At 34.9% G+C, this 26,873-nt stretch overlaps 1 protein-coding gene and 1 long non-coding RNA gene across 2 annotated transcripts in view; one reads left to right on the top strand and one right to left on the bottom strand.

Moving 5' to 3' along the window:
• LOC141410961 (uncharacterized) overlaps positions 1–26,873 on the bottom strand; it is a 186,422-nt gene that overhangs the window by 78,387 nt on the left and 81,162 nt on the right. The gene's annotated exons all lie outside the window — the stretch shown is intronic.
• On the top strand, positions 11,851–17,720 carry Csn3 (casein kappa). Its single transcript, XM_074042061.1, has 5 exons — positions 11,851–12,031; positions 14,418–14,479; positions 14,923–14,952; positions 16,066–16,098; positions 17,213–17,720. The coding sequence occupies exons 2-5, from the start codon at positions 14,426–14,428 to the stop codon at positions 17,702–17,704; spliced, it is 609 nt and encodes a 202-aa protein (XP_073898162.1). The 5' UTR covers positions 11,851–12,031; positions 14,418–14,425; the 3' UTR covers positions 17,705–17,720.

The following is a 26,873-nucleotide window of genomic DNA, read 5'->3' as shown; positions in this document are numbered from 1 at the left end:
TTCTAGCTTTCCCCAAGTATGCAAGATATTAGTGTCAGAATGAAAGAAAGCAAAAGGCAACACTAAGTCCTTGCTGCAGTCATTCTAGATGAGAGCCCACCTAAAAACCCTCTTTTCTGACAGAGGGAGATTAGTCCTATTGCTTTCACAGAAGAACCAATCTGAGAAAAATCCAGGTCTTATCCACATATATAGCTCTTCTATGAAGTAAATTAGAATTTCAGTTGAAAGTAGCTAATATGCCTGCCCTTCATCCTAAAGGAGGTTCTTACCTCATCCTAAAGAAACCAGTGATTCCCAAACTTTCATCTTGTATAAAATTACTGAGGTACTTATTAACTATGCATATTTCCAAGGACATTCCTCCCCTAAAAATTCTGATTCAGACCAGAATTCACAACTTAAACAAATAATCTAAATAATAAATTATTTGCTAAACAAATATTTTAGTGTCTAATATGTGCCAGATATAGGTTCATAGAGTGGGAGATTTTCTAGTGGAAGAACACATAATAGTAAAAGAACACATATAAGTAAAAGGAAAATCATATTGTGATATATCATGAAGAAAATAAAAAATAAGAGTGATAAAGAAGTAACTCTTTAGAAAGGGTGCCAAGGAAATATTCTCCGAAAAGGAGAAAGTTGAGTTGAAACCTAAATAATGAAAAGGAGACACTGACAAGAAGAAGTTAGATAAGAACATTCCAGGGATTATAAATAGAAAGGGAAAGCTCCTGATTCAGGAAAGAATTTCACACCTTCTAGGAACAGAAACGTCATCAAAGCTGGCCTATAGTAAGAGGAAAAAGTGGTACAACATAAGATAAGAGAGAGCAAGATAAAATCACAGAAAAATCTATGGGCCTTGGTAAGGAGTTTGGAACGTGTTCTAAATGCCATAGGGAACTTTTTTAAACAGAAGAGTAAGTATATCATATATATATATATTCAAAAAAGTAAATTTTTTATAAATGTGTGAAGAATGATTGTATGATAAATGAATGTAAAGAGACCAAAAATACAACCACTGGTATGGTTCAGATGTGAAATGCATTTGTTGGGACTAGGGTAACATAGGTAAGATTACAACATAGTGACAAATTCTGTGTATATTGTTAAGATAAGGCTTATAATTCTTCTCATGGGTTATTAGGGGAAAAAGTCAAAAGCTGAGCCTTAGGATTTTCTCTTGAGTCACTGGAAATCCATAGCACTATTTAAGAAAAAAAGGCTGGTAGAAAACTAGTTTTAAAAAAAGATGTATTTAGAGAATAAATATTTTGCTTTGTTTACAAGTTTGGAGTGTCTATTACACATACTGGTGGAGCTGTTAAAAAGCTGCTGCATACCTAGACCTGGATTTCAATGATGTCAACAGCATGTTGACAGTATTTAAGTCAACAGGAATGGAGTAAGTTAACTAGAATGATACTAATTATAAAGAAAAACAAAAAAGATAGAGGGGGAGGATTCCAAGATGGTGACTAGAGAGAGGAAGCAGAAAGCGTGCTTCCTAAAGTAAACTCTGGGAGAGATGCTGGAGATACATCTTACAGGAAAAAACCACCGAGAAGAGGCAAAACTTTGACTCCTCCACACCCCCAGCCCACGCATAGCATCCCCACTCCACGTTAAATGGAGAAACAAGGAGGGCTCCTGCGCCGCCAACGCCAGCTCCAAGACTGCTTGGAAAGATGCAGACCACAAGGTGAGCTAAGAGGCACACAGTACTGCCACAGACAACCCTGGGCCAGATCAGCATAGCCCCCTGGACAGACCAACCCCCACCCAGGGAAAAAAAAACTGAATAATAAACACACATAGCAAAAAGAATAGGGTGCCTGAGAGCCAAAGAGGGGGAGAGGGGCAATCCCAAACAGAACTGTAAATAAACAAGCTGGCTGGAGAAGGCAGGAGTGGCGGCACACACCCAGCAAGCAGGAACAGGAAAGCTTGTAATGGTGGCAGTGGGAGGAAAACTCCACAGGAGAGGGAGGAAGGCCCACTTCCCATGTGAACAGTAAATAACCAAGCCGGCCTGAAAAGAAGCTGTAGCATCACCTCCCCCAGTGTGCTTGGAAAGGGAAAAGCCTGTAACAGTGGTGGTCATGCCCAGGAGAACTCTAAATAAACAAAGCCTGAGGGGCTTGGTGAGTGTTAAGGTCACTCCTAACATCTGCATAAATAAAGCCTCCAGCAATAGCAGGCTGACAAGCAGCGGGCAGGTGAGCCACAACCTCAGATAGACATTCACAAAGCCATCTCCAGACTCTTTTTTTTTTCTCTTCCTTTGATGAGACAACAACCAAACTACACCTGCATGCTGAAAAACTTACTGAAACTGTATTGCATTTGAACTTGGGACACTTTGTGGTATTTTTTTGTTGTTATTTTGGTTTTTTTGGGTTTTTTCCCCTTTGATGAGACAATGACAAAACTAATACTGAGACACCATCTCCAGGATTGGAGGTTGAGGGACTAACACCAAAATTATTAAGACTGAAACTTTATTGCATTTGAACTTGGAGACTTTTTTTAATTTTATTTTTCAGTTCTCTCTCTGTCTCTCTAATGCCTGTTTAGCTTACTGTTGATTAGTATGCTTAGCTCTCCCTGTTTATTTCTTTGAAACTTTTTGTTTGTTTGTTTGTGTTTTTACTTCATTATTGTTTTTCCCTTTTTCTTTACCTTATTTGCTTTCCCTCTCCTCTCACTCTTCAATTCTAAATATCACCATTGTTATTATTACAAGCTAGAAAATACTTAATTACACACAGTACAGGGACAATAACAATACCAAGGGCAATGATGGGAAGACAGAAAAAACAGGGAAACCAGTTTCCCCACAGCAAAAAAATAGTACAGAAACCAGAGGGGAATGAAGAAAACAGAAACTCAGATCCAGACTCCAACAAAATGAAGATAAACTATGCCAAAGAACCCAATGAAGCCCACTAAAATAATCTGAAAGAATAAATCCTACAGGTAATAAATGAAAATTTTATAGAGATGATACTGGATATGGTCAACCAAAATGTACAGGAGACACTCAAGAAATTCCAAGACAACAAAAAATAGAGAATTTGAAGAAAGCACAAGAAGAAATAAAAGAAACCATAGAAGCACTGTATAAACACCAAAATGAAACAAAGAACACAATTAATAAAGAGATAAATGAACTCAGGATGAAAACAGACAACATTAAAGAGGAAAAGACTCAGGATATGGAAAATCTCAGAATGAAGAACGAAACAGAATTGCAAAACAAAATGGAAGGCCAAACCAGCAAAACAGAACAAACAGAAGACAGAATCTCAGAACTCAAAGATGAAATGGTAATTAAAGGAAAAACTGAAGAACTATTCATTAAACAACTCAAGACATGTGAAAGGAAAATGCAAGAACTCACCGACTCTATCAAAAGACCAAACCTGAGAATCATGGGCATTGAAGAAGGAGAAGAGGTGCAAGCAAAGGGAATGCATAATAGATTCAACAATAAAAACAGAAAATTTCCCAAATCTAGAGAAATCTATTACCATACAGATGCAAGAGGCCTCCAGAACACCAAAAACACCAGTCCAAAATAGAACTACTGCATGGCATATTCTTAAAACAGCAAGTTCAAAGACCTGAAAAAGAATCTTGAAGGCTGTAAAAGAGAAAAAACAAATAACATACAAAGGTAAACCCATCAAAATCACAGCAGACTTCTCAACAGAAACATTAAAAGCAAGAAGAGCTTGGGGTGAGATCTTCTGGGCACAGAATGAAAATAACTTCAACCCTAGGCTACTCTACCCAGCAAAACTATCATTCAAAATAGATGGAGCAATAAAAGTCTTCCGTGATGAGCAGAAACGAAAATAATATGTGACCACAAAGCCACCACTACAAAAGATTCTTCAAGGGATTCTGTACACAGAAAGTGAAGCCCAACATAACCATGAAAGGGCAGGCAGCACCAAACTACAAGAAAAGAAAAAGCAAGAAAGTAGAGAGTAACCTCAACTTAGGTACACACAATCAACCTTTCAAACAACTAAGACAACTAAATGACAGGAATCACCACATACCTATCAGTACTAACACTTAATGTAAATGGTCTTAATTCCCCCATCAAAAGGCACCATTTGACGAACTGGATTAAAAAGGAAGATCCAACAATTTGTTGCTTACAGGACACCCATCTCACCGACAGAAATAAGCATAAGCTTAGGATGAAAGGCTGGAAGAAGATTTACCAAGCCAATGGCCCCCAAAAACAGGCAGGAGTAGCAATACTTATCTCTGACAAAGGAGACTTCAAACCTACATTGATCAAACGAGATAAAGAAGGACATTTCATACTAATAAAAGGGGAAATAGACCAAAAGGAAATAACAATTATCAACCTATATGTACCCAGTGTCAATGCACTCAATTTCATCAAACATACCCTGAAAGACCTAAAAGCATATAACAACTCCAACACAGTGGTCGTGGGAGACGTTAACAAACCATTATCTTCAATAGATAGGTCATCCAAACAAAAAATCAATAAAGAAATCCTAGATCTAAAATATACCATAGATCAAATAGACCTACTTGATGTCTACAGAACACTTCATCCAACTTCTACACAATATACATTTTTCTCAGCAGCCCATGGAACATTCTCCAAAATAGATCATATCCTAGGGCACAAAGCAAGCCTCAGCAAATATAAGAAAATAGAAATTATACCATGCATTCTATCTGATCACAATGCAATAAAACTAGAACTCAACAACAAAAATAAAAACAAAAACATGCAAACAGCTGGAAACTGAATAACACATTCCTTAATGAACAATGGGTCATTGATGAAATAAAAGAGAAAATAAAAAGTTCCTGGAAGTCAATGAAAATGAAAACACAACCTACAGAAACCTATGGGACACGGCAAAGGCAGTCCTGAGAGGAAAGTTTGTAGCCATGAGTGCATATATTAAAAACACTGAAAGATCCCAAATCAATGACCTAATGATACATCTCAACTCCTAGAAAAACAACAAGCAAATCCCAAAACAAATAGGAGAGAAATAATAAAAATAAGAGCTGAAATCAATGAAATAGAAACCAAAAAACCACACAAAGAATTAATGAAACAAAATGTTGTTTCTTTGAAAAAATAAACAAGACCGACACACCCCTGGCAAACCAGACTAAAATGAGGAGAGAAAAAACCCAAATTAGTAGAATCAGGAATGCAAAAGGGGAGATAACAACAAACACCATGGAAGTCCAGGAAATCATCAGAGACTACTTTGAGAACCTATATTCAAATAAATTTGAAAATCTTAAAGAAATGGACAGATATCTAGATACATATGATCATCCAAAACTGAACCAAGAGGAAATTAATCACCTGAATAGATCTATAACACAAAAGGAAATTGAAGCAGCAATCAAGAGTCTCCCCAAAAAGAAAAGTCCAGGACGTGATGGATTCTCTGCTGAATTCTATCAGACCTTTAAAGAAGAAATAATACCAACCCTCCTTAAGCTGTTCCACTAAATAGAAAGGGAAGGAAAACTGCCTAACACATTTTATGAAGCCAGTATTACACTTATCCCAAAACCAGGCAAAGACACCTCCAAAAAGGAGAACTATAGGCCAATCTCCTTAATGAAAATTGGTGTAAAATCCTCAATAAAATAATGGCAAACCAAATTCAACAACACATCTAAAAGATTACTCACCACAACCAAGCAGGCTTCATCCCAGGAATGCAGGGGTGGCTCAACATACAAAAATCAATAAACATAATAAACCACATTAACAGAAGCAAAGACAAAAACCATTTGATAATCTCAATAGATGAAGAAAAAGCCCTTAATAAAATTTAACACCATTTCACAATAAAAGCTCTAAGAAAACTAGGAATAGAAGGAAAGTTCCTCAACATTATAAAAGCTATATATGACAAACCTACAGCCAGCATTATGCTTAACACAGAAAAACTGAAACCATTCCCTCTAAAATCAGGAACTAGACAAAGATGCCCACTATTGCCACTCCTATTCAACATAGTACTGGAATTCCTAGTCAGAGCAATTAGGCAAGAAGAAGGAATAAAAGGAATATAAATAGGTAAAGAAAGTATCAAAATATCCCTATTACAGACGATATGATCCTATACCTTAAAAACCCAAAAAACTCTACTTAAAAGTTCCTAGACACCATCAATAGCTATAGCTAGGTAACAGGATATAAAATCAACATAGAAAAATCATCAGAATATATGAAAACAATTCCATTTACAAAAGCCTCAAAAAAAAAATCAAATACCTAGGTGTAAACTTAACAAAGGATGTGAATGACCTCTACAAGGAAAACTATAAACTTCTGAAGAAAGAGATTGAAGAAGACTATAGAAAGTGGACAGCTCTCCCATGCTCATGGATTGGTAGAATCAATATAGTAAAAATGTCTATACTCCCAAAAGCAATCTACATGTTTAATGCAATTCCCATCAAAATCCCAATGACATTTATTAAAGAGATTGAAAAATCTACTGTTAAATTTATATGGAAACACAAGAGGCCAAGAATAGCCAAGGCAATACTCAGTCAAAAGAACAACGCCAGAGGTATCACAATACCTGACTTCAAACTATATTACAAAGCAATAACAATAAAAACAGCATGGTACTGGCACAAAAACAGACATGAAGACCAGTGGAACAGAATGGAGGACCTGGATATGAAGCCACATAACTATAACCAACTTGTCTTTGACAAAGGCGCTAAAAATATACGATGGAGAAATAGCAGTCTCTTCAACAAAAACTGCTGGGAAAACTGGTTAGCAGTCTGCAAAAAACTGAAACTAGATCCATGTATATCACCCTATACCAAGATTAACTCAAAATGGATCAAGGATCTTAATATCAGACCACAAACTCTAAAGTTGGTACAGGAAAGAGTAGGAAATACTCTGGAGTTAGTAGGTATAGGTAAGAACTTTCTCAATGGAACCCCAGCAGCTCAGCAACTAAGAGATAGCATAGACAAATGGGACCTCATAAAACTAAAAAGCTTCTGCTCAGCAAAAGAAATGGTCTCTAAACTGAAGAGAACACCCACAGAGTGGGAGAAAATATTTGCCAGCTACACATCAAAGGACTGATAACCAGAATATATAGGGAACTTAAAAAACTAAATTCTCCCAAAACTAATGAACCAATAAAGAAATGGGCAAGTGAACCAAACAGAACTTTCTCAAAAGAAGAAATTCAAATGGCCAAAAAACACATGAAAAAATGCTCACCATCTCTAGCAATAAAGGAAATGCAAATTAAAACCACACTAAGATTCCACCTCACCCCTGTTAGAATAGCCATCATCAGCAACACCACCAACAACAGGTGTTGGCAAGGATGCGGGGAAAAAGGAACCCTCTTACACTGTTGGTGGGAATGTAAACTAGTACAACCACTCTGGAAAAAAATTTGGAGGATACTTAAAAATGTAAACATTGATCTACCATATGATCCAGCAATACCACTCTTGGAATATACCCAAAAGACTGTGACACAGGTTACTCCAGAGGCACCTGCACACCCATGTTTATTGCGGCACTTTTCACAATAGCCAAGTTATGGAAACAGCCAAGATGCCCCACCACTCTCGAATGGACTAAGAAAATGTGGTATTTATACACAATGGAATTTTATGCAGCCATGAAGAAGAATGAAATGTTATCATTCGCAGGTAAATGGATGGAGTTGGAGAACATCATTCTGAGTGAGGTTAGCCTGGCCCAAAAGACCAAAAATCATTTGTTCTCTCTCATATGTGGACATTTGATCAAGGGCAAACACAATAAGGGGACTGGACTTTGATCACTTGATAAAGCGAGAGCACCCAAGGGAGGTATGAGGATAGGTAAGACACCTAAAAAACTAGATAGCATTTGTTGCCCTCAACACAGAGAAATTACTTTAAAGCAACTGAGGCCAATAGAAGAAGGGAACCAGGAACTAGAGAAAGGTTAGTTCAAGAAGAATTAACTTAGAAGGTAATACACATGCACAGGAAATCAATGCAAGTCAACTCCCTGTATAGCTATCATTATCTCAAATAGCAAAAACCCTTGTTCCTTCCTATTATTGCTTATACTCTCTCTTCAACAAAATTAGAGATAAGGGCAAAATAGTTTCTGCCTGGTAGCGAGGGGTAAGAGGGAGTAAGGGAGGGAGCGGGGGGGGTAAGGGGGGGTGGGAGTAAGGGGGGGAGAAATGACCCAAACATTGTATGCACATATGAATAAAATTAAAATTTTAAGAAAGAAAAAAGAAAAAAGCCAAGATCTCCAAAACACACACACACACACACACACACACACACACAAACACACACACACAAAGATAGAGGTATGGTGCACTCAGGAAGAGTCCCTGAGTCTTGAAAGACTTTGTCTTAGAGTTGGAGGAAAATAAGAGAAATTAAGAACAGCCAGTGATTTGAGAAGAAAAAACAAAAGAATTACAAGCCAGAAAGACAAATCAGAATGCCAAAGGCTACTACAAAATTGTTTTAAAAGGCCAGGCATAGTGGCTCATGTCTGTAATCCTAGCAACTAAGAAAATAGAGCCAGGGAGATCATGGTCTAAGGCCAGACCCTGGTAAAAACACAACACCTTAACTGAAAAACAAACTGAAGAAAAAAGAGTTGGAGGATGGAGCAAGTGTTAGATTGCTTTACTAGCAAGTACAAGTCCCTGAGTTCAAACTCTAGTACTGCCAAAAGAAAAAAAAAATTGAGAAAGATCTAATCATTAACTCTAGATTTGGCTACATGATTTTTGTTGTGTGATGTTTGTCATTGACAAGGCTGTTTATGTTAAGTGATGTTAAAGGAATGAAAGGCCTATTATTACAAATATAAGACAGGCTCACAGAAGGCCTTAGGATCATATTGGAGAGCTAATACTTCATATAAATTGAAATTTTTCTTGGTTATATCGTTATATCTTCTTTTACCTATGTCCTTATTGTGACCTCAGAAATCTTAAGCCCTTAAACACTACTAAAGCATTAATTTAGGTGTGTATTAATGCTGAAGTCATAATGATATTCATTCTTGGGTCCAGCTGACATCAAATATCTCTTCACAGTCTCAAAACAGTCTTGCTAAGTGTTTGAGAGAAAGCACCCTCTCTTTAAATGTTCTCTGCAAATAGAGATTGTGGCTGCCTATTATACTCCCAAAAGTGCTTTTCCATAATGAAAATTGTATATGTGTGATTGTTGTTGATGCAAGTGAATTAAATGTAGGAGAGAAAAACCTTAATATTCCATTTTGCTATAATGATGATAGTTTTAAGAGTAACTTACACTATTTTTCCATGATTTTCACATATACCAAAGATTTCTGAAGCATAAAAATGTCCTCACTAAAATGCCAGTTTTCTGATACTTTAATAAACATATAGAACAGTATGTTAGTCATTTACATTACAACTGCTGCCAGAAACATTGTACTTTAAAAACACAGTAAAGTACTGAGATTAGCCTGATGCTAATGAGAGGGCTGAGAAGTAAAATGGAGCATGAAATAAAACTGCATGCATCTGTACACCACAACAAAGAGAAAATAATGTTCCAATCAGATGTAAGAACAGCTAGCAGAATAACAAAAAGTTGTTAACAGTAAAAGAATGTATGAGTCAATAATCACCACTTCACTTATTACAAAATGTTTTTATGCACAAGACTTTAAATATAAACTTCTGAACTCACAGTAGCTTCCTTACCCAGTCCCACTGTGTGGACAGTTGTATCAATACACATTAATTATCAACACCAGGACAAGCAGAAGCTGCAGTTTGCCTGGGAAGACTTGCTAGTACTCTTTTCATAGTTTAAGGATGTTTAGAAGCAGGTTTACAGACCAAGGCTGGTGAATTTGTTTTAGATTATGAAAAATCCATGCTTTGGGGCCTTGTTCAGCAGGATCTCATTTTCCTGGAGATGTAAGAGTGTAGGAGTTCTGATTTTCCTTTTGCTTTTCTTTGAAAAACACTATATATTTGGATAGCTCCATTTGAGTTTACTTAGTTCAACTCAAAAACTCAGCTTCAGTCACTCAAAACTCTTTAGCTCTCCTAGATTTCCTTAGATCAGTATGTACAAAGTATGTCCAATGTCAGTAGTAGTTAAGTAAATGTTAGACTATGAGCTCCACAAGAGCAGGAATGTTTGCCTACTTTGGTTGTTGATTTATCCCTAAATGCCTGAAAAAATGTATGTGCTTGGAGAATAAAGTCCAGTTTTGCAAATCCCCTATAAAAGCCATATTAATGGTTGAAGCGATGACTAGCCCCATTCCAGAAATGCTTCTCTCTTAATTGGGGGTTGGGCAGTGGAAAGAATTTCTATCATTTCCAGGCATTCTTGTATTATATTTTCCTATTAAACCAATTTTTTTTAACTTTTAAATAATGTTCTGAGACTCAGGTACTTGTAATTAAGTAAATGCTCAGATGAAAATCGTATTACTCTTAAATCAATGTCTAAGAAATTATCATCTGAAATAGAACACCTTGACAACTTGAACATCGACCAGACTATAATCGTCCAATTATTGCAAGACCCCGACAACCAAATGAAAACAGGGTGCTAAACAGCTCAGACCAACTGTCTGTTCTTACCACTTCTGCAGCTTGTTTTAGAGATTTTGAAATTCTGCCATCTCTCCTTGAACAGCAGAAACCAACTGTTCTAAGAAATAGTCTCATCGTACAACACAGAAGTCAAATGTGTATTCTAGGGTTCAGAACAATGTTCTTTTCTAAGACATGCAATAGTTCTGAGAAACAGATGGAATGCACAAACATCTATAATGGCAGTACTGTTTTTTGTTTGTTTTCTGTAAGTTCTATATTGATTCCTGTGAATACCTCAGTCTGGTCACTCCTCAGAGCCAAAGTGAAGTCACTATTAACATTACTCCCAGAGAAATGCAAGTAAAAGAAAAGACCCTTTCCTGAATTATCTAGGAAAACTATTTGTTCAGCTACATTTTAATAAAGTATTCACCATACTGATGGTTTTATGATATACACTCTAAGTAATAAGGAGCTGTTTTAAAATAGACCAATTATTCCCAAATCAATGATTTAATATTGTACCTATAAAATAGTTCACCTACATTATTGAAATATAAAAATCTAAAACTCCAGTTTGTTCATGAGGTTAAACAATCCATAAGTATGAATTCAGTGCTTATACCCTGAAAATATTGAATATATGCTATAGCTGAAATGCAAATGATCTCCCAAATTTATATTTATGTAATTAATTTATATAATTATTTTGTTAAAAAAGGAATTCTTAGGTGTGTAACTGATGGTCAGTTTTCTAATTTTTGTATCTCAGTGGTAGAGCAACGGCCTAACATGAGCAAGGCCCTGGGTTTAATCCCCAACACTAATAAATAGATGATAGATAGATAATGATGATAGATGGATAGATAGATAGATGATAGATAAGATAGACAGAATTCTGGAAAGAAAAAACCAATCACAGCCCATCTTAGGAGTAAAGTCACTTGAAATTCAGGTTAAACTAAAAAGAAACATTTAAAATATGTAAATATTGTGGCTAGCTATATTTTAATTTTAATAATAGATTTATGTTCATTTAGGTGAGATTAATGGATTAAAATAAGCAATAGTTTTTAAAATTCTACATTTTTATGAAGCACAAAAGATTCATTCTTTAAGAATATATGAATAGTCTTCTTTCAAGCCTTGGGACTAGCAACTATATTTCCCCATCTGCATTTCATTACCTAAGATTGACCCAAAGATAACCTTGCTATCCTCAAATCTTTCCTTTTGTCTACATCTTATTGGGTAAAAAGTAGGAAGGAAATAGGTGACTCAAGGTAATAATACCCTATATTTAGTCTTCAATTATTCATCTTGCATCTTCTCTTCAGTTAAGAGGCCTAAAGAAGATCTACTGCCAAACAAGACCTGCCCAGGTACAAGTGAAGGTAATGGTCTGACTGCCCAGAGCAAGTCTCTTCCATAGTAGTTAGTTGGACATCACCAAGGTTATTTTAGAATCACATTTTCTTTCTTTTAGCCTTTCTTGTGATGCTTGAATACATCCAAGCACCACTTTAATATTACTTTGTAACTCAAACTTGTATTTTGGATGGTGTTTTAATCTAATTTATTTTTACCGTTACTTTGACTTAAAGTCAGTATTTGATACTGGCTACATTAGACATCGTGAGTTTTAACTAAGCTGGTGCTTAAGATAATAAGCCAACCCCTGAAGACAAATGTGGAGAGTCAACTTCTTGGGAAACTGGACTGTAATTATAATCCAAATTGAACCATAATTACCTTCAAGTTTTATTTCTATCTAAAAGTCATAATTTTATTTGTTACAGTATTATGCTTTCATAAAGATGAATAGTTCTATAATACCACAAACTATATCTCCTTACCAAATGATCAGGGCAAATACAAGTACTCCCTGATTTAAGTAGCTGATATGTAGAGCCTGGTCTTCTCTCTGATTTCTGTTTATGCTAACAAGAGAGGAGCCGCTGTCATTTTCAGGAATTTGGGGGGGGGGGGCGCATGCATCATTTAATGCAAATTGAAAAGGAGGCTGTGATTCACTATAAAAAGATATTTTTCAGTCGATGATTATTTTTGTTCTAAAGTTTTGAAATTAAGCCCTCAAATTCGCTAGGCAGGTGCTCTACCACTTTTGTCACACCCCCAGCCATTTATCCTTTAGGGTTTTTTTCAGGTAAATTCTCAATTTTTAAAAAATTTTCTTTGGTTTTGGGGGTATTTTGTTGTTGTTGTTGTTTTCATTTCCCTTCCCCCTCCCAACCTGGATGGCAATCTTTCTTTTTGTACTTTCTGCAAAGCTGGGGTGACAGGAAATTGGGTTTTCTTGTTGAGATGGGAGTCCAATTAATTTTAGCCGAGACTGGCATGGGACCAGGCTCTCCACCTAGTGAAGAGCTGGGATTACAGGTGTGAGCCACCACACTCAGCTCAAGTCAATGATTCTTAAAAGGTAACTGTCAAATAGAGAATTAATATGGAACTCCATGCACTCAAAGACACATGTATTTGCTTAAGTTGTTCAAATGTGATTGCTTTAGAGGTAGTTCCAAAGTCTGTTTAGTGTACAGCCTTCTTAATCGCCTGAGAAGGAGAGGCAAATGGAGTCTATAACTCTTTTGTAAATTTCAGTTGCAGTGACTCAAGTTGGTACAAGTAGGGTAATTATAACACTGCAGTAAGACATAGTATTTCCTTCACAAATACAAAATGTACCTAAGTATTAAAAAGACAATTTATTAAAATCAAATAAGCAGATGTAACACTGTATCTGTTTAGAAAAATAAGTCTAATTTATTTTTAATAATTTGGTCAAAGCCACTGAATTTCCCAAACTTCTCATTAAAACAAAGTTAATTGAATCACTTATGATTACTAGAGTAGATTTAGATTATTCCAAATGCAGTTTCACAACCCTCCACTTTCTGTTCCATCCTAAATATTGCTGTTAGATTGAGCATGGATCACCTAATTTTAGAAATGGCTTAGTTCAAACTCTTATTTTACAGGTCAGAAATGTGAGTCATGTGGAAGGGAAAGTAACTGCCCATGCACAAGTTATGACAAAGCCTGAATTAGAACGCAGTCCTCCGAAGGAATGTATACTCCCATCAGTCTTTAGTACAGAGCCACATTTTTCTATTGTTTGCAAAGACATACCTCACTCTTTAACTCAGCATTTGATTGCTACCTTTTTTTTCTAAATCTTGTTTCTAACTTTATCTTTCTCTTCTTATACAACTCTTCTATCGAAATGCCCGTGGACACTCTCAAGATTTTCTCCTTTACTTGAAAAGCTTCTCTCCCTATTAAACTCTACAGAGGCAGGTCTTGCCTGTATGTCTTGTTCTACGTGAAGACTTTGCTGATTTTAACTGAAACTTTCTATTAGTAGAAAACCACTTTTGTAGCTTTTTCTGATTTCCTTCCTCTTTCACTGATTGGTGGATGTTGTAACTCTCATCTGTAAAGTTGATGTTATTTGTTGGCAAGACCTGTATCAGATTCACCTTCATAATCTCAACATTTGGCACAGTATTTCATTCCTAATAGGTTCTTGGTGTATACTAAATGAAGAGATGATTAAACTTGTAATGAGTCTCTTTCACTAATATTGTCAAAAATTAAACTCAAAAACATTTTACTCTAAGTTTGGTGTTTCCACTACTTTTGATAAAATAGATTGTCCATTGTATAAATGTTTTCTTAATGCAAAGTAAATGTTATGCCCAAATCACTCCTAAATTGTTAGTAACAGATGTTTTTAATTTTTTAAAATTTATTTTATAGGTGCAATAATGAAGAGATTTCTTCTAGTTGTGAATATTTTAGCATTAACCCTGACTTTTTTGGTGAGTTAATTTCATATAACCAATTGGTAGTAAGACTTTAATAAAATTTTATTTAAGAGCTCCAATTATGGAAATTTCTAGTTACAGTTATACTTCATAGAACAAAATAGCTGCATACTAATTTTGTATTCCATTTCTATTTAAAATTAAAATAATAGTCTTCTCAATATTCATTTAATTAACATAAGTAAGAAATCACACTTCATTATTACAGAAAATATTTCAAATTCCTATGATACAGAAAAAATACATTCTGGGGAAAATAATATTTTAAATGTTTTGAAGTTATAAAATGCTTTAAATATAATTCATGAATAATAAATGAAGAAATCACACTCCAGGATCAGAAATTCTTTAATTAAATTCCAATCTCTCTCATATTCCAATCTCTTTAAAGATTCAATTTCTTATTTCTCATCACTTCTTTTTCTGTAACTCCCCAGGCTGCAGATGTACAATACCAGGAACCAACAGTAAGTTTATATTAATTATCTTTGTTAGATAAGAACTCCAAAGTGTAATGTCTACAAAGGCCAATCATATTAAAATGCCTCCTCCTATCTGAAAACTAAATAATTGATATTTTCAACCTATTTTGAAGACCTTCAAATTCTGTCATTCGTAGTCTAATCATTACATTGTCCTTTGTTACACTCTTCCTCATTATGTCACTAGCTGACTCCTTTTCACCAATCCAAGTCCATGAATACTTCTAAGACTAGTAGGCACTGTCTGGAATTACATGCTATGTTAAAGGTGGTCCAAGAAAAAGGTTCTGGTTTTTTGCTTTTAATTGTGCTTTCTTTCTTTCTTTCTTTTACTTGTTTTCATTGCTGTTTGGCTACTGTTGGGTTCATTCAGGGATTCCAGGAACTGTATTTGCCAACAGCAAGAACAAGAAACAAGCATAGATAATAGCATATGTCTTCCTGCTCAGATTGTAAAATATCAGAGAGCAGTAACTCATGTTTCACTTATTTTAAAATTTAGACATGGTTTAAATCTATTAGGTAAATTCTTAAAGTTAAAATTCCTCTTAAAAATTACTATGACTTTTGCATTTCTTTTCTTTCATTTATTTTTTGAAATTAGATTTTACCATGGCCACCTGCATGTTAAGAACTTGGGTTTTCTCTTTGAGAAGTAAGCGTTCAAGTTTAAACCATAAAAAGTCATGAGTCCCCGCTATAGTGACCTTCTTCTTGAGCTATCTAAGCCTACTTTATGCCCAAATTCTCCTTCCCATTTTCACAAAGGCTTCAAGACACAGGGACATGAATGAATAATTCAAAAGAAAAGTTAAAGTTTATAGATTTTACTATTTAATCCTATAAACTGTCAAAATTACACAGATTAATTTTGTGTAAGATGTGTCACCATTGCAACATGATCTTTTATGTGTTACATCCCCTTCCCCAAAATATACATACTGAATATAATATTTAATGTCTTTAATATAAAATAATTTTCAAGCCAAGCCAGAAAATGAAAAATGATGAATTAATTTAATTTAAAATTTAAAGTACTGCTTTGCTTTTTTATTTGACTTCTGAATTCTCATTATTTCCTTTTCTGTAACTCCTCAGACACCAGAGGTGCAAAATCAGGCACAACTATCAGTAAGTTTATTTTAATTATTTCTCTTGGAAACATGAACTCCAAATATAACAATCTGTCAAAAGCAATAATATTAACATGATTTCTATCTAAAAACTAAATAGATATTTGATCTCCATGAAATAATCTAATAATATTTAAAAATAATAACTATCATTTCAGCAACAGGTAATAGAATCAACCTCATTGTTGATTCTACAATCAAAGTCATTTCCTTGTATAGCCAAGCTCTGTTGTGTCTGGTTTTCATGTATATTTAGCAATATGAGAGAGCTCTCTTAGTATTTTATATTGGGGGAAAGGGAACAAAAGTAAAGTCTAATATTCTCTCCTATATATGTTTTAAGTATTGGTTTGGGAAAACCCTTTCTCTGACCCATCATTTAATAGCTCTCATATACTTATATTTATGGCTCCAAAATATGTTTGAATGAGTACATTTAAATATGTTTCCTTTCATGAGAAATGTTTGCTGATTCTTTTGTATTGATACGGAAGGGTCTATTGTTATTATTTTTATGGATTCACATAATTGGTAGCACAGAGGCAAATAAAAATAGAAATTTCCTTTCCTGTTTTTTTGTGGAGAAAATTAAACTTACAAAATCAAAGTCTAAATTCAGAAATCCTTCCACATTTGACTATTCTCCATAATTAGTTCAGAGAAAATAAAACTTGCCATCCCTCAGGTCAATCTCTAGATAAATAAAACTTGTGAGCAATTACATATATGCGATGAGAATATGTCCATATGTATGTGTGTGTTGTGTGTGTTTTCATATCATATGTCATAATTTGGTATGAAATGTTTCTGTGTTGTGCTTATAACATCCAGCATATACTTAATACTTTCCATATATGCCAAGGTCTAGTCAATGTGTTTTATATTATGGATAACCTCATCTAATTTCTTTGAAACAAATATTTAATATTATTGAAAATATAGTTTCCTAATATGAATCATAAATTGAAAGGGAAATATGTGTCCATATCTTGTAGAATAATATTGTATTTACTCAAAATCAAATACTATATTATTTCAAAAATTACTAATTCAAGGTGTCTTTGCAAATTGGTCTATAATAATACCTTTCTACATAATTTACTCTTTTGCAGTGCCATAAAAATGATGAAAGATTATCTGATCAGAAAAGAACCCAACAAATCCCAATTCATTATGTGCTGAATAACAATCCTCTTTATCAACCCAATTACTATCAACATAGACAACCTGTATCAATTAACAATCCATATATGCCTTACCCCTATTATGTAATTAGCAATCCATATATGTCATACCCATATTATTCAAGGCTACTGGTATTTGGCCCACATGCCCAAATCTCCAAATGGCAAATACTGCCAAATATCCCCCAGTCTGCCATGATACATCGCCCATATCCACGCCCATCATTTATTGCCACTCCTCCAAAGAAAATTCAAAATGAGACTGACATTCCTATCATCAATACCATTGCTACTGTTGAGCCTACACCAGTTCCGACCACTGTGCCAGCAGTGAGCACCGTCATCATTCCAGAAGCTTCCTCGCAGTTCGCCAACGCCCCTGAGACTACCACAGTCCCAGTTACTCCAACTGTGGTATAAAAATACTAAGGAAACATCAAAGAAGACAGTAGAGGTAAATGAACAAAAGATAAAAATGAACAATCCAGACAAGAACCGGGGGCTAATCAATACAATCATAAATTCTAAAATAGTACAAATGGATATGTTATGGAAACAGGCAAAAATTGACTCATAATTTTAATTTGGAATAACCATATACTGATCAATTAGATTCCTTTTCAAAAAGAAATGAAAAATAATCCTATTTTACAAAGTGAAGAAAATTGGGAATTTTATCAAACTTTTCTCTGACAGTTGGAAAACTCCTAGTATCTGTTATTTTTACTTCATCCCTATTCATGCATAAAGTATAATGGTAAAGTAAGATAGTAGATAACACTCTCATGATGGTTCTATCTCAAAAATGAATTTCTTAGATGAATACACAATATGAGTGTATATACATTTTAATTCTATAACAATGTTCTTGTACTCTAATTTTGGTATGAACAGGGTGAAAGGAAATGATATATTCCCCATGCATTCTTTTATTTCAGACATCATTCCTGGAAGGACTCATGAAATCAAGCATCACAAATTTCTCCTAAGATAAACCCATGGAAGACTTATAATGCCTGACTTAAAAAAAAAAGCATAAATGTTAAAAGGATATTTTCAGAATATTAAACGTAATGCAAAATGTCACTATTTATTATTTTAATCAATAGGATAGTGGTAGGGCCTAAAATAATCTGAAACTTTGGGGAAGGTAATTAACTCCCTAAAATTTAAAGAGAAAACTTAAGAAATTAGAAATTTTCACAAAGAACCTGAAATACTTTGCAGAGAAAGTTACAAAATTTGTGTTTCTTATAATCCATCAAATTGGCTACATGTATTATGATCTAAAATACCACATACAGTCTGTGATCTTACGGGACTAGCATAGACCACAGAAGGCTTCCTCATCCACCTTCTTTATTCTTTCTTCCTATTTTTTTTTTCTCTACTGGGGTTTGAGCTCAGGGCCTTGAACTTGCTAGACTGGCACTCTACACTTGAGCCATGCCCTTTCTGCTTTAGCTATTTTTCAAGTAGGGCCTCAAGTTATGCCTGGGCCAGCCTGGTCCTGATCCTCCTATTTACACCTCCAGTATAGCTGGAATGACAGGCACGTGCCACCATGTCCACTATTTTATTGGTTGAGGTTGGGGGGGGTCTCTGCAACTTTTTGCCTGGCCTGGCCTCAATATCCACCTCCTGAGTAGCTGGGATTACAGCTATAGGTCACTGTACCCAGCCTCTTATATATTTTTGTCTAATAACCTTAGGCTTGTCATCACTCTCTGAACTTTCATTTTTTTATAATTTTGGTTACTATTGGCCTCAAATAGGAATGCATATATAGAAGAATTTTAGAATCTAATCAATCTGCAAAATACAACATGTCAGTAAAGTTAATACTAAAATGTGTTTTTAACCAATTCTCTGAGTCTGTACTAAATAATAATAAGATTTCATAATTATGTTGGTTGGTACTTATCACAACAATATGGGGCAGACTTTATTTTTACCTCAAATTTAAGAATGAAAAAAAAATCACAGGACTAAGGATGTTAAGTAAACTATCACAGGTAGAAAGTACAAAATGGGAGCCAAACCAAATGTGTTTAATTTCAGATAATGGAACTAGTTTACTGTGTGATCTATTTCCATGTGGACTGATTTGCTGAAAAATGAAGATTTACTTGACTGCCATACATATTAATTGTTTAGTTGTTATTTAGTAGCATATCTGTTAAGAATTGGATAATGATCTAGATAAATAGTTGACATAAAAATTATTAGAAAATAAGATAGTAAATGAAAACAAATTTCATATGTACTTACATATTTATCCAAAATTATTATTATGTGATTGTTTTAATAGAGCATTATTCAATAATATGTTTGTTCAAAGCTCATGAGTCTACATTCCTAGATTACAACTACTATATAGCTCTTATAAAGAAGCAAGGAAAAGGCAATGTCTTTGTGTAAATATTAGGTGAAGTCTACTATTTTCTGCTTGTTTTATGACAGTATTAAGTATCTGAAATAAAACATTTAATTGAATAAAATCCTTGGATACAGACATAAAAATGTGATCTAAATTAAAGTTTACATGTGAGAACTATTAATATACTGTGAACTAAATTCTTAAACTGACATTATTTGTTGCAGGTCTTGCTGAACTCAAATTATTACTTCAGACTCTCCTTCCACCATTTTTCTGCCTTCATTCAAGAGAAAATGTGATTTGCACAAATTCAGCTCCTGTCTCCTCTTACATTTTACACCCATGTCACATTTAATTTTTTGATTCTTGCACAATAAAGTCATGGAAAGCAACAGAATCTCTTGAGTGCGTGAAGATACCTCCAGGATACTTGAAACCTTGACATTCCAAGCAAATTCAGTGTAAATTCACACTAAAGTGAGTTCACAGTTTAACCTATGGGCAGAGATCATAGTGTCATCTGTTTCCTTAAGTGGTACATGATCTGACGTTGATTAAAACCTGACTTTCTAGAGTAACACAGTGACATGTAAATTGACAAAATCACTGTAGCCAGAGAAAAATTATCCCATGATGTTCCAATCCAGAGGGCCACAAATGACTCTTGAGAATATTAAATCTAAGTGCTGAAATAAAAGTCTGGCACATTTCCAACAGCAAATTCTGGGCTTCTGGGCACAGGTAATATACAACATACCTGTTGCAAAATTATGGGAGTTGATGTAGACTCTAAACATGCATGACCAGTTTATCAGTTTCCTTCATGTTGAAAACTAGTCTCACATGCAATGTGTCCAAACACAGTTTTTGTCTAAATAGAAATCTCACACACACACACACACACACACACACACACACACAGAGAGAGAGAGAGAGAGAGAGAGAGAGAGAGAGAGAGAGAGAGAGTCCCTGTACACCTGGAAGCTTCATTTGAGTTCTTCAGGCTAAAAATTGTGGTGAACATTCAAAATCTAAGGATAGTTTTGCCTTTAAACAAATATTGTGAGGAAAATTATCAGCTCTCTTTTGTGTTTGGTCCATGTGCCAGGAAAATATAAATCACCCAGCCCTTACAAAGGTCTTACTGTTTACCCATCTCATCTGTTGTTACAACTTCAACAGATGTGCTATGAGTAGGAATGATTTATAATCTTTTGTATTAGCATATATTAATTATACAATAATTTGTTTCACTGTGATATTTCCACATGTATATAAAGTAACTTTAATAAGTTCACCACTTTATTACTTTTTCTTATTCCCACTCCCACTGACCCCTTCTTTTTATATTTGTCAGTAGGTTTCATTACGCTACTTCCATACATACATATAACATACTTTGATCATCTTCACCCACACATCACCCTCACCTTTCCCCTTCCTCCCTCCTGCTGATTCCTTCCCAAATGGCCCTCCTTTTACATTGATGTCATATTTTTAGATCCAGATTCCACATATGAGAAATATCATATGATACTGATTTAGTCTTTTACCTACCCTCTCACTCAATTGCTGGAGTCTGGGACAGGCACAGTTAGGAATGTGACATGGCTGCATCATTAATTTCTTAAACAAGTAATATGGGGAAGTGATAAAATGTATTTCATTTATTAAAAAACATGTCCCTTACTACATGCAAGGTATTATAAATTTTTGTGGAGATACAAATAATAACAAAGTTCAATAATAATCAATTGACAGTTATGTAGTGCATACTACATGAAGGTAAAACTATTTATTATATTTATTCACTTATTTATAATGTACTCATGGGCTGCATATTATTGGTGGTAGTGGTGGTGGTATAAACGAAAAAGAAAAGAAATAATTTTCCCCAACTAGAGCTGAGATAAAAACTCAAAGTCTTTTCAAAAAAATTTATTACCACAAATGAATTGTGCACAGGGGGTTATTGTGATATTTACAATATGCATATAATGAACTTTGATCAGATTCACCTGATCTATATTATTCTTTCTTAACACCCTCCTGCCTGCTCCTGCTTTTAAACAGCTTTTGGTGGACTTCACTGTGTTATGTACCCACACACACACATATAATGCACTTCTATAATAGTCACCCTTTGACACTCTCCTTTCCCCACTCCTCCCACTAGCTGGTTCCCTCATTCCCCCAAACAGTACCACTTATATAAGATAAGCTTGGCTGATCTTGCTTGACATAATGACCTCCAGTTTCATCTCTTTTTATGAAAATGACATGATTTTATTCTTTATAACTAAATAATACTCGATTGTATATACATATCACATTTTCTTCATCCAATCATTAATTTTTGGTTATCTAGGCTGGCTCCATATCTTGGTTATTATAAATAGTGCTACTATACACATGGGTGTGCAGGTATCTCAACTGTATGTTGATTTACCTTCTTTCAGACATATGCCCAAAAGTGGTATAGAGGATCATACGATAGTTCTATTTTATGTTTCTTGAGGAACCTCCATACTGGCTGCACTAATTCACATTTTCATCATCAAATTATGAAGGTTCTTTCTTTCCCCTTCATCGTCACTAGCATTTGTTGTTTGCTTTATGATCAGCCATTCTGACTCAGGTGAGATGGATTTTCAGTGTTATTTTGTCTTGTGTATCTGTTATGGTTAAAGATATTGAACATTTATCAGCCATTTGTACTCTTGGTAGGTGCAGCCATTGTGGGAAGCGTAGTGGATGTTCCTTAAAAAATTAAAAATAGAACTCCCATATTATGCAAAAAAAGTCCTCATCTTCACATACGCCCAAAGGAAATGAAATCGTCAAGTTGTAAATATACTTGTTCATCACAGCATTATTCACTGTAGCTAAGATATATAAACAAACTAAGCTCATCAAGGGTTGAATGAATAGAGAAATTGTGTGGAAAATAAATATCTGTTAATCAAGTGAGTAAGTGAATGGATAAATGGATTATTAGTGGCTGAAGTATAAATACCAATGTGATTGGATTAAGTAGCATAGGTTTTTGTTACCAAAATCCAGAAAGAAAAATGATGTTGAACATAACAGTCAACTAGTGTTAATGAATCAAAGCTACTAAAGGCAATGATGCATTATTGAGCCAATATGAAATTCTAAGAAAATTACTGCAAATCATATTACCAATCACAAAAACAGTAAAGTGTAAAGAAACAATTTTTATAACATATTCTCAGTTTTCAAGGAAAGAAATGTAAATGTCAACAGAATGATAACCAAATTGTTATATCAATTTTATACATTATCTTAACTCTGGTACAGTATTTAGAAGATGGAGATGATGGAGATGATGGCTTGTCCTTTCCCTAATCTTCCTAATGTGATGTTACAATATTTTCCAGAATATTGAAATAAAGATAAATCTAATAGTCAAGACTGATGAACAAATCATTCTTTAATATAATAAGGTGCCTTCTTTTCATGTGTTCATGTGGCATGTTGCTGCACTCCAGCTGCAGCGGGGGCTCTGACTCTGGTCTGGGGGGCTCGAGCAGCAAATAATGACATGAACTCAGGATTGTGCCAGGTAGCAATGTGCAGTTTATTTTCTGAAGAGAGTATTTAAGCAGTACAGAAAAGCAGGAAGGAGTACATGGCAGTCCCCAGGTCTCTCTTGACCTCTGTACTAGGATTGGCTGTCACATTGCTATGGTTATGAGCCCAAGTGCAGAACATCATGTTCTTGGAACTGGGTCTTCCGGGTTCCACACAGAGAGAGAACAGGGGAGTTCAGCAACTGTCCTCTTGTACTGTTGCAATCTCTCTTAGGGCTGTTGCACAAATGCTACAGTGACTCTGCTCCTTTCCAAGAGGCTTTGGGGGTCCTGAGTTTCCCACAGCATATACTAAGAAGTAATCTTGAAGGCAAGATTAAATGCTTAAATATGCCTATAAAATAAATGCTTTTTATTAATTTGCTTATTTCCTATATTTAAAAAATTATTTAAAATCATTTATCACAAAACAACTATAGTCATTATTGGGGTCAGCAAGATAAGACGTTAAAAAATAAACCCTTGATAGACCTCATGTCATTAAAATGATGTTTAAAATTTATCATTTAAAGTAAAAGTACAAATAATGTTTTTCTAAGTATAGATGTAACACTGGATAATATTTCTGTAAGAATTGACATAATTGATTTCTTTGAACAAACTTTTTTTCTTTATTCATTTATTCATATGTGCATACATGGTTTGGGCCATTTCCCTCCCCTACCACATCTTCTGTATCTCTCCCCTACCCACCTTGATTCCAGGCAGAACCTGTTCTGCCCTTTTCTCCAATTCTGTTGAAGAATAGACATAAGCAATAATAAGACAGACATAGCGTTTTTGCTAGTTGAGATAAGGATAGCTATACAGAAAGATTTCTAGTATTGCTTCCATGCACAAGTGTATTTCAACCCAAATTGATTCATCTCTACCTGACCTCTTCACGATTTCCCAGTCACCTGCCCATATTGACCTCTGTCATTTTAAGATTACTGTATTAGCTCCTCTGCAGTGGGGACATCAAACACTTTCAAGTTTTGGGTTTCTTACCTTTCCCTATTTCTCCTGTCTGTGTCGTTCCTTTAGCTTGTGACACATGTCTAACAATATTAATGCATTTGTTTCAGATCTAAAGTCCCCATATGAGGGAGAACATACAATTTTGGGCTTTCTGAGCCTGGCTAACTTTGTTTAAGATGATATTCTCCAGTTCCATCCATTTATTTGCAAATGATAAGATTTCATTCTTCTTCATTGCTGAGTAAAATTCCACATTTTCTTAATCCATTCATCAGTAGTGGGGCATCTTGGCTGTTCCCATAACTTGGCTATTGTGAATAGCTCTGCAATAAACATGGGTGTGCAGGTGCCTCTGGAGTAACCTGAGTTGCATTCCTTTGGATATATCACTAAGAGTTGGGATTGCGGCATCATATGGCCGATGTATGTTTAGTTTTTTTAAGAAGCCTCCATATTGTTTTCCACAGTGGTTGCACTAGCTTGCATTCAAACCAGCAGTGTATGAGGGTTCTATTTTCCCCACATCCTCACCAACATTTGTTGTTGTTAGTGTTTTTGATGATAGCTATTCTAACAGAGGTGAGGTGGAATCTTAGTGTGGTTTTGATTGCATTTCCTTTATGGCCAGAGATGGTGAGCATTTTTTCATGTGTTTTTTGGCCATTGGAATTTCTTCTTTTGAAAAAGCTTTGTTTAGTTCAGTTGCCCATTTCTTTATTGGTTCATTGATCTGTAGAGAGTTTAGTTTTTTGAGCTCCCTGTATATTCTGGTTATTGGTCCTTTGATGTATAGCTAGCAAGTATTTCTCCCACTCTGTGGGTGTTCTCTTCAATTTAGAACCATTTCTTTTGTTGTGCAGAAACTTTTTAATTTTATGTAGTTCCATTTGTCCATCCTTTCTCATAGATGCTAAGCTGCTGGGGTTCTATTGAGGAAGTCCTTGGCTATACCTATTGCTTCCAGAGTATTCCCTGATCTTTCCTGTACTAACTTCAGAGTTTCAGGTCTGATATTAAGGTCCTCAACTCATGTTGAGTTGATACTAGTACAGGGTGACAAACATGGATCTAGTTTCATTATTCTTGAGGCAGAGAACCACTTTTCCCAGCAACATTTGTTGAAGAGGCTGCCTTTTCTCCATTGTATGTTTTTGACAACTTTGTCAAAAATAAATTTATATCCGGGTCCTCTATTCTGTTCCACTGGTCTTCATATCTGTTTTTGTGCCAGTACCAATAGCTGTTATTGCTATTGCTTTGTAATATAGTTTTGAAGTCGGGTATTGTCATACCTCCAGCATTGCCCTTTTTTCTGAGTATTGCCTTGGCTATTCACAGTCTCTTGTGTTTCCACATAAACTTTAAGGTAGATTTTTCAATCTCTATGATTAATGTCATTGGGATTTTGATGGGAATTGCATTGAACATGTAGATTGCTTTTGGTAATGTAGACATTTGTACTCTGTTGATCCTATCAAACCATGAGCATGGGAGATCTTTCCACCTTCTGTAGTGTTCTTCAAGCTCTTTCTTCAGGGGTTGTAGTTCTCCTTGTAGAGGTCAGTCACATCCTTTGTTAAGTTTACTCCTAGGTATCTGATTTTTTTCAGGCTATTGTAAATGGAATTGTTTCCATATTCTTTCTCAATTAGTTCCTTGTTGGTGTACAAGAAGCTAATGATTTTTGTAAGTTGATTTTGTATCCTGCCACTTTGCTATAGCTGTTTCTGGTGTCTAGGACTTTTTGTGTAGAGTTTTTTGGGTCTTGAAGGTATAGGATCATATCATCTGCAAATAGAGATATTTTGACAGTTTTCTTTACTTATTTGTATTCCTTTTATTTCTTCTTCTTGCCTAATGGCTCTGGCTAGGAATTCCAGTACTATGTTGAATAGGAGTAGGGAGAATGGGCACCCTTGTCTCATTCCTGATTTTAGAGGAAATGGTTTCAGTTTTTCACCATTAATTATGATGTTGGCTGTAGATTTGTCATATATAACCTTTACAATGTTGAGGTACATTCCTTCTATTCCTAGTTTTCTTAGAGCTTTTATCATGAAGTGGTGTTGGATTTTGTCAAAGGCTTTTTCTGCATCTATTGAGATAATCAAGTGGTTTTTGTCTTTACTTCTATTAATGTGCTGTATTACATTTATAGATTTGCATATGTTGAAACACCCCTGTGTCCTGGGATGAAGCCTATTTGGTCATGGTGAATGATGTTTCTGACATGTTGTTGGATTTGGTTTGCCATTATTTTATTGAGGATTTTGCATCAATGTTCATTAAGGAAATTGGCCTATACTTCTCCTCTTTGGAGGTGTCTGTCTGATTTTGGGATGAAAATAACATTGGCTTCATAAAATGAGTTCAGCAGTGTTCCTTCCTTCTACATTTCATAGGCATAGGTAATTATTTTCTGAATAGAACTCAATTGCCTAGGAAATAAAGGCAAGAATAGACAAATGAAGCTGTACCAAATATATGTAAAGATAGTATAATGAAACCCACCAAACACTTTGAAAATGGGGGAAAGAGAGTGTGGAAAAATGGGAATATAATGAAAGGAGGATGGATTTATTCAAAGTACACTGTATGCATGTATGGAATTATCACAATGAAACTACCTCATATT

Source organism: Castor canadensis, chromosome 9, assembly GCF_047511655.1.
Source record: "Castor canadensis chromosome 9, mCasCan1.hap1v2, whole genome shotgun sequence".
In the NCBI taxonomy this organism is placed as follows: domain Eukaryota; kingdom Metazoa; phylum Chordata; class Mammalia; order Rodentia; family Castoridae; genus Castor; species Castor canadensis.
This window is presented reverse-complemented; position numbering and strand designations above follow the sequence as displayed.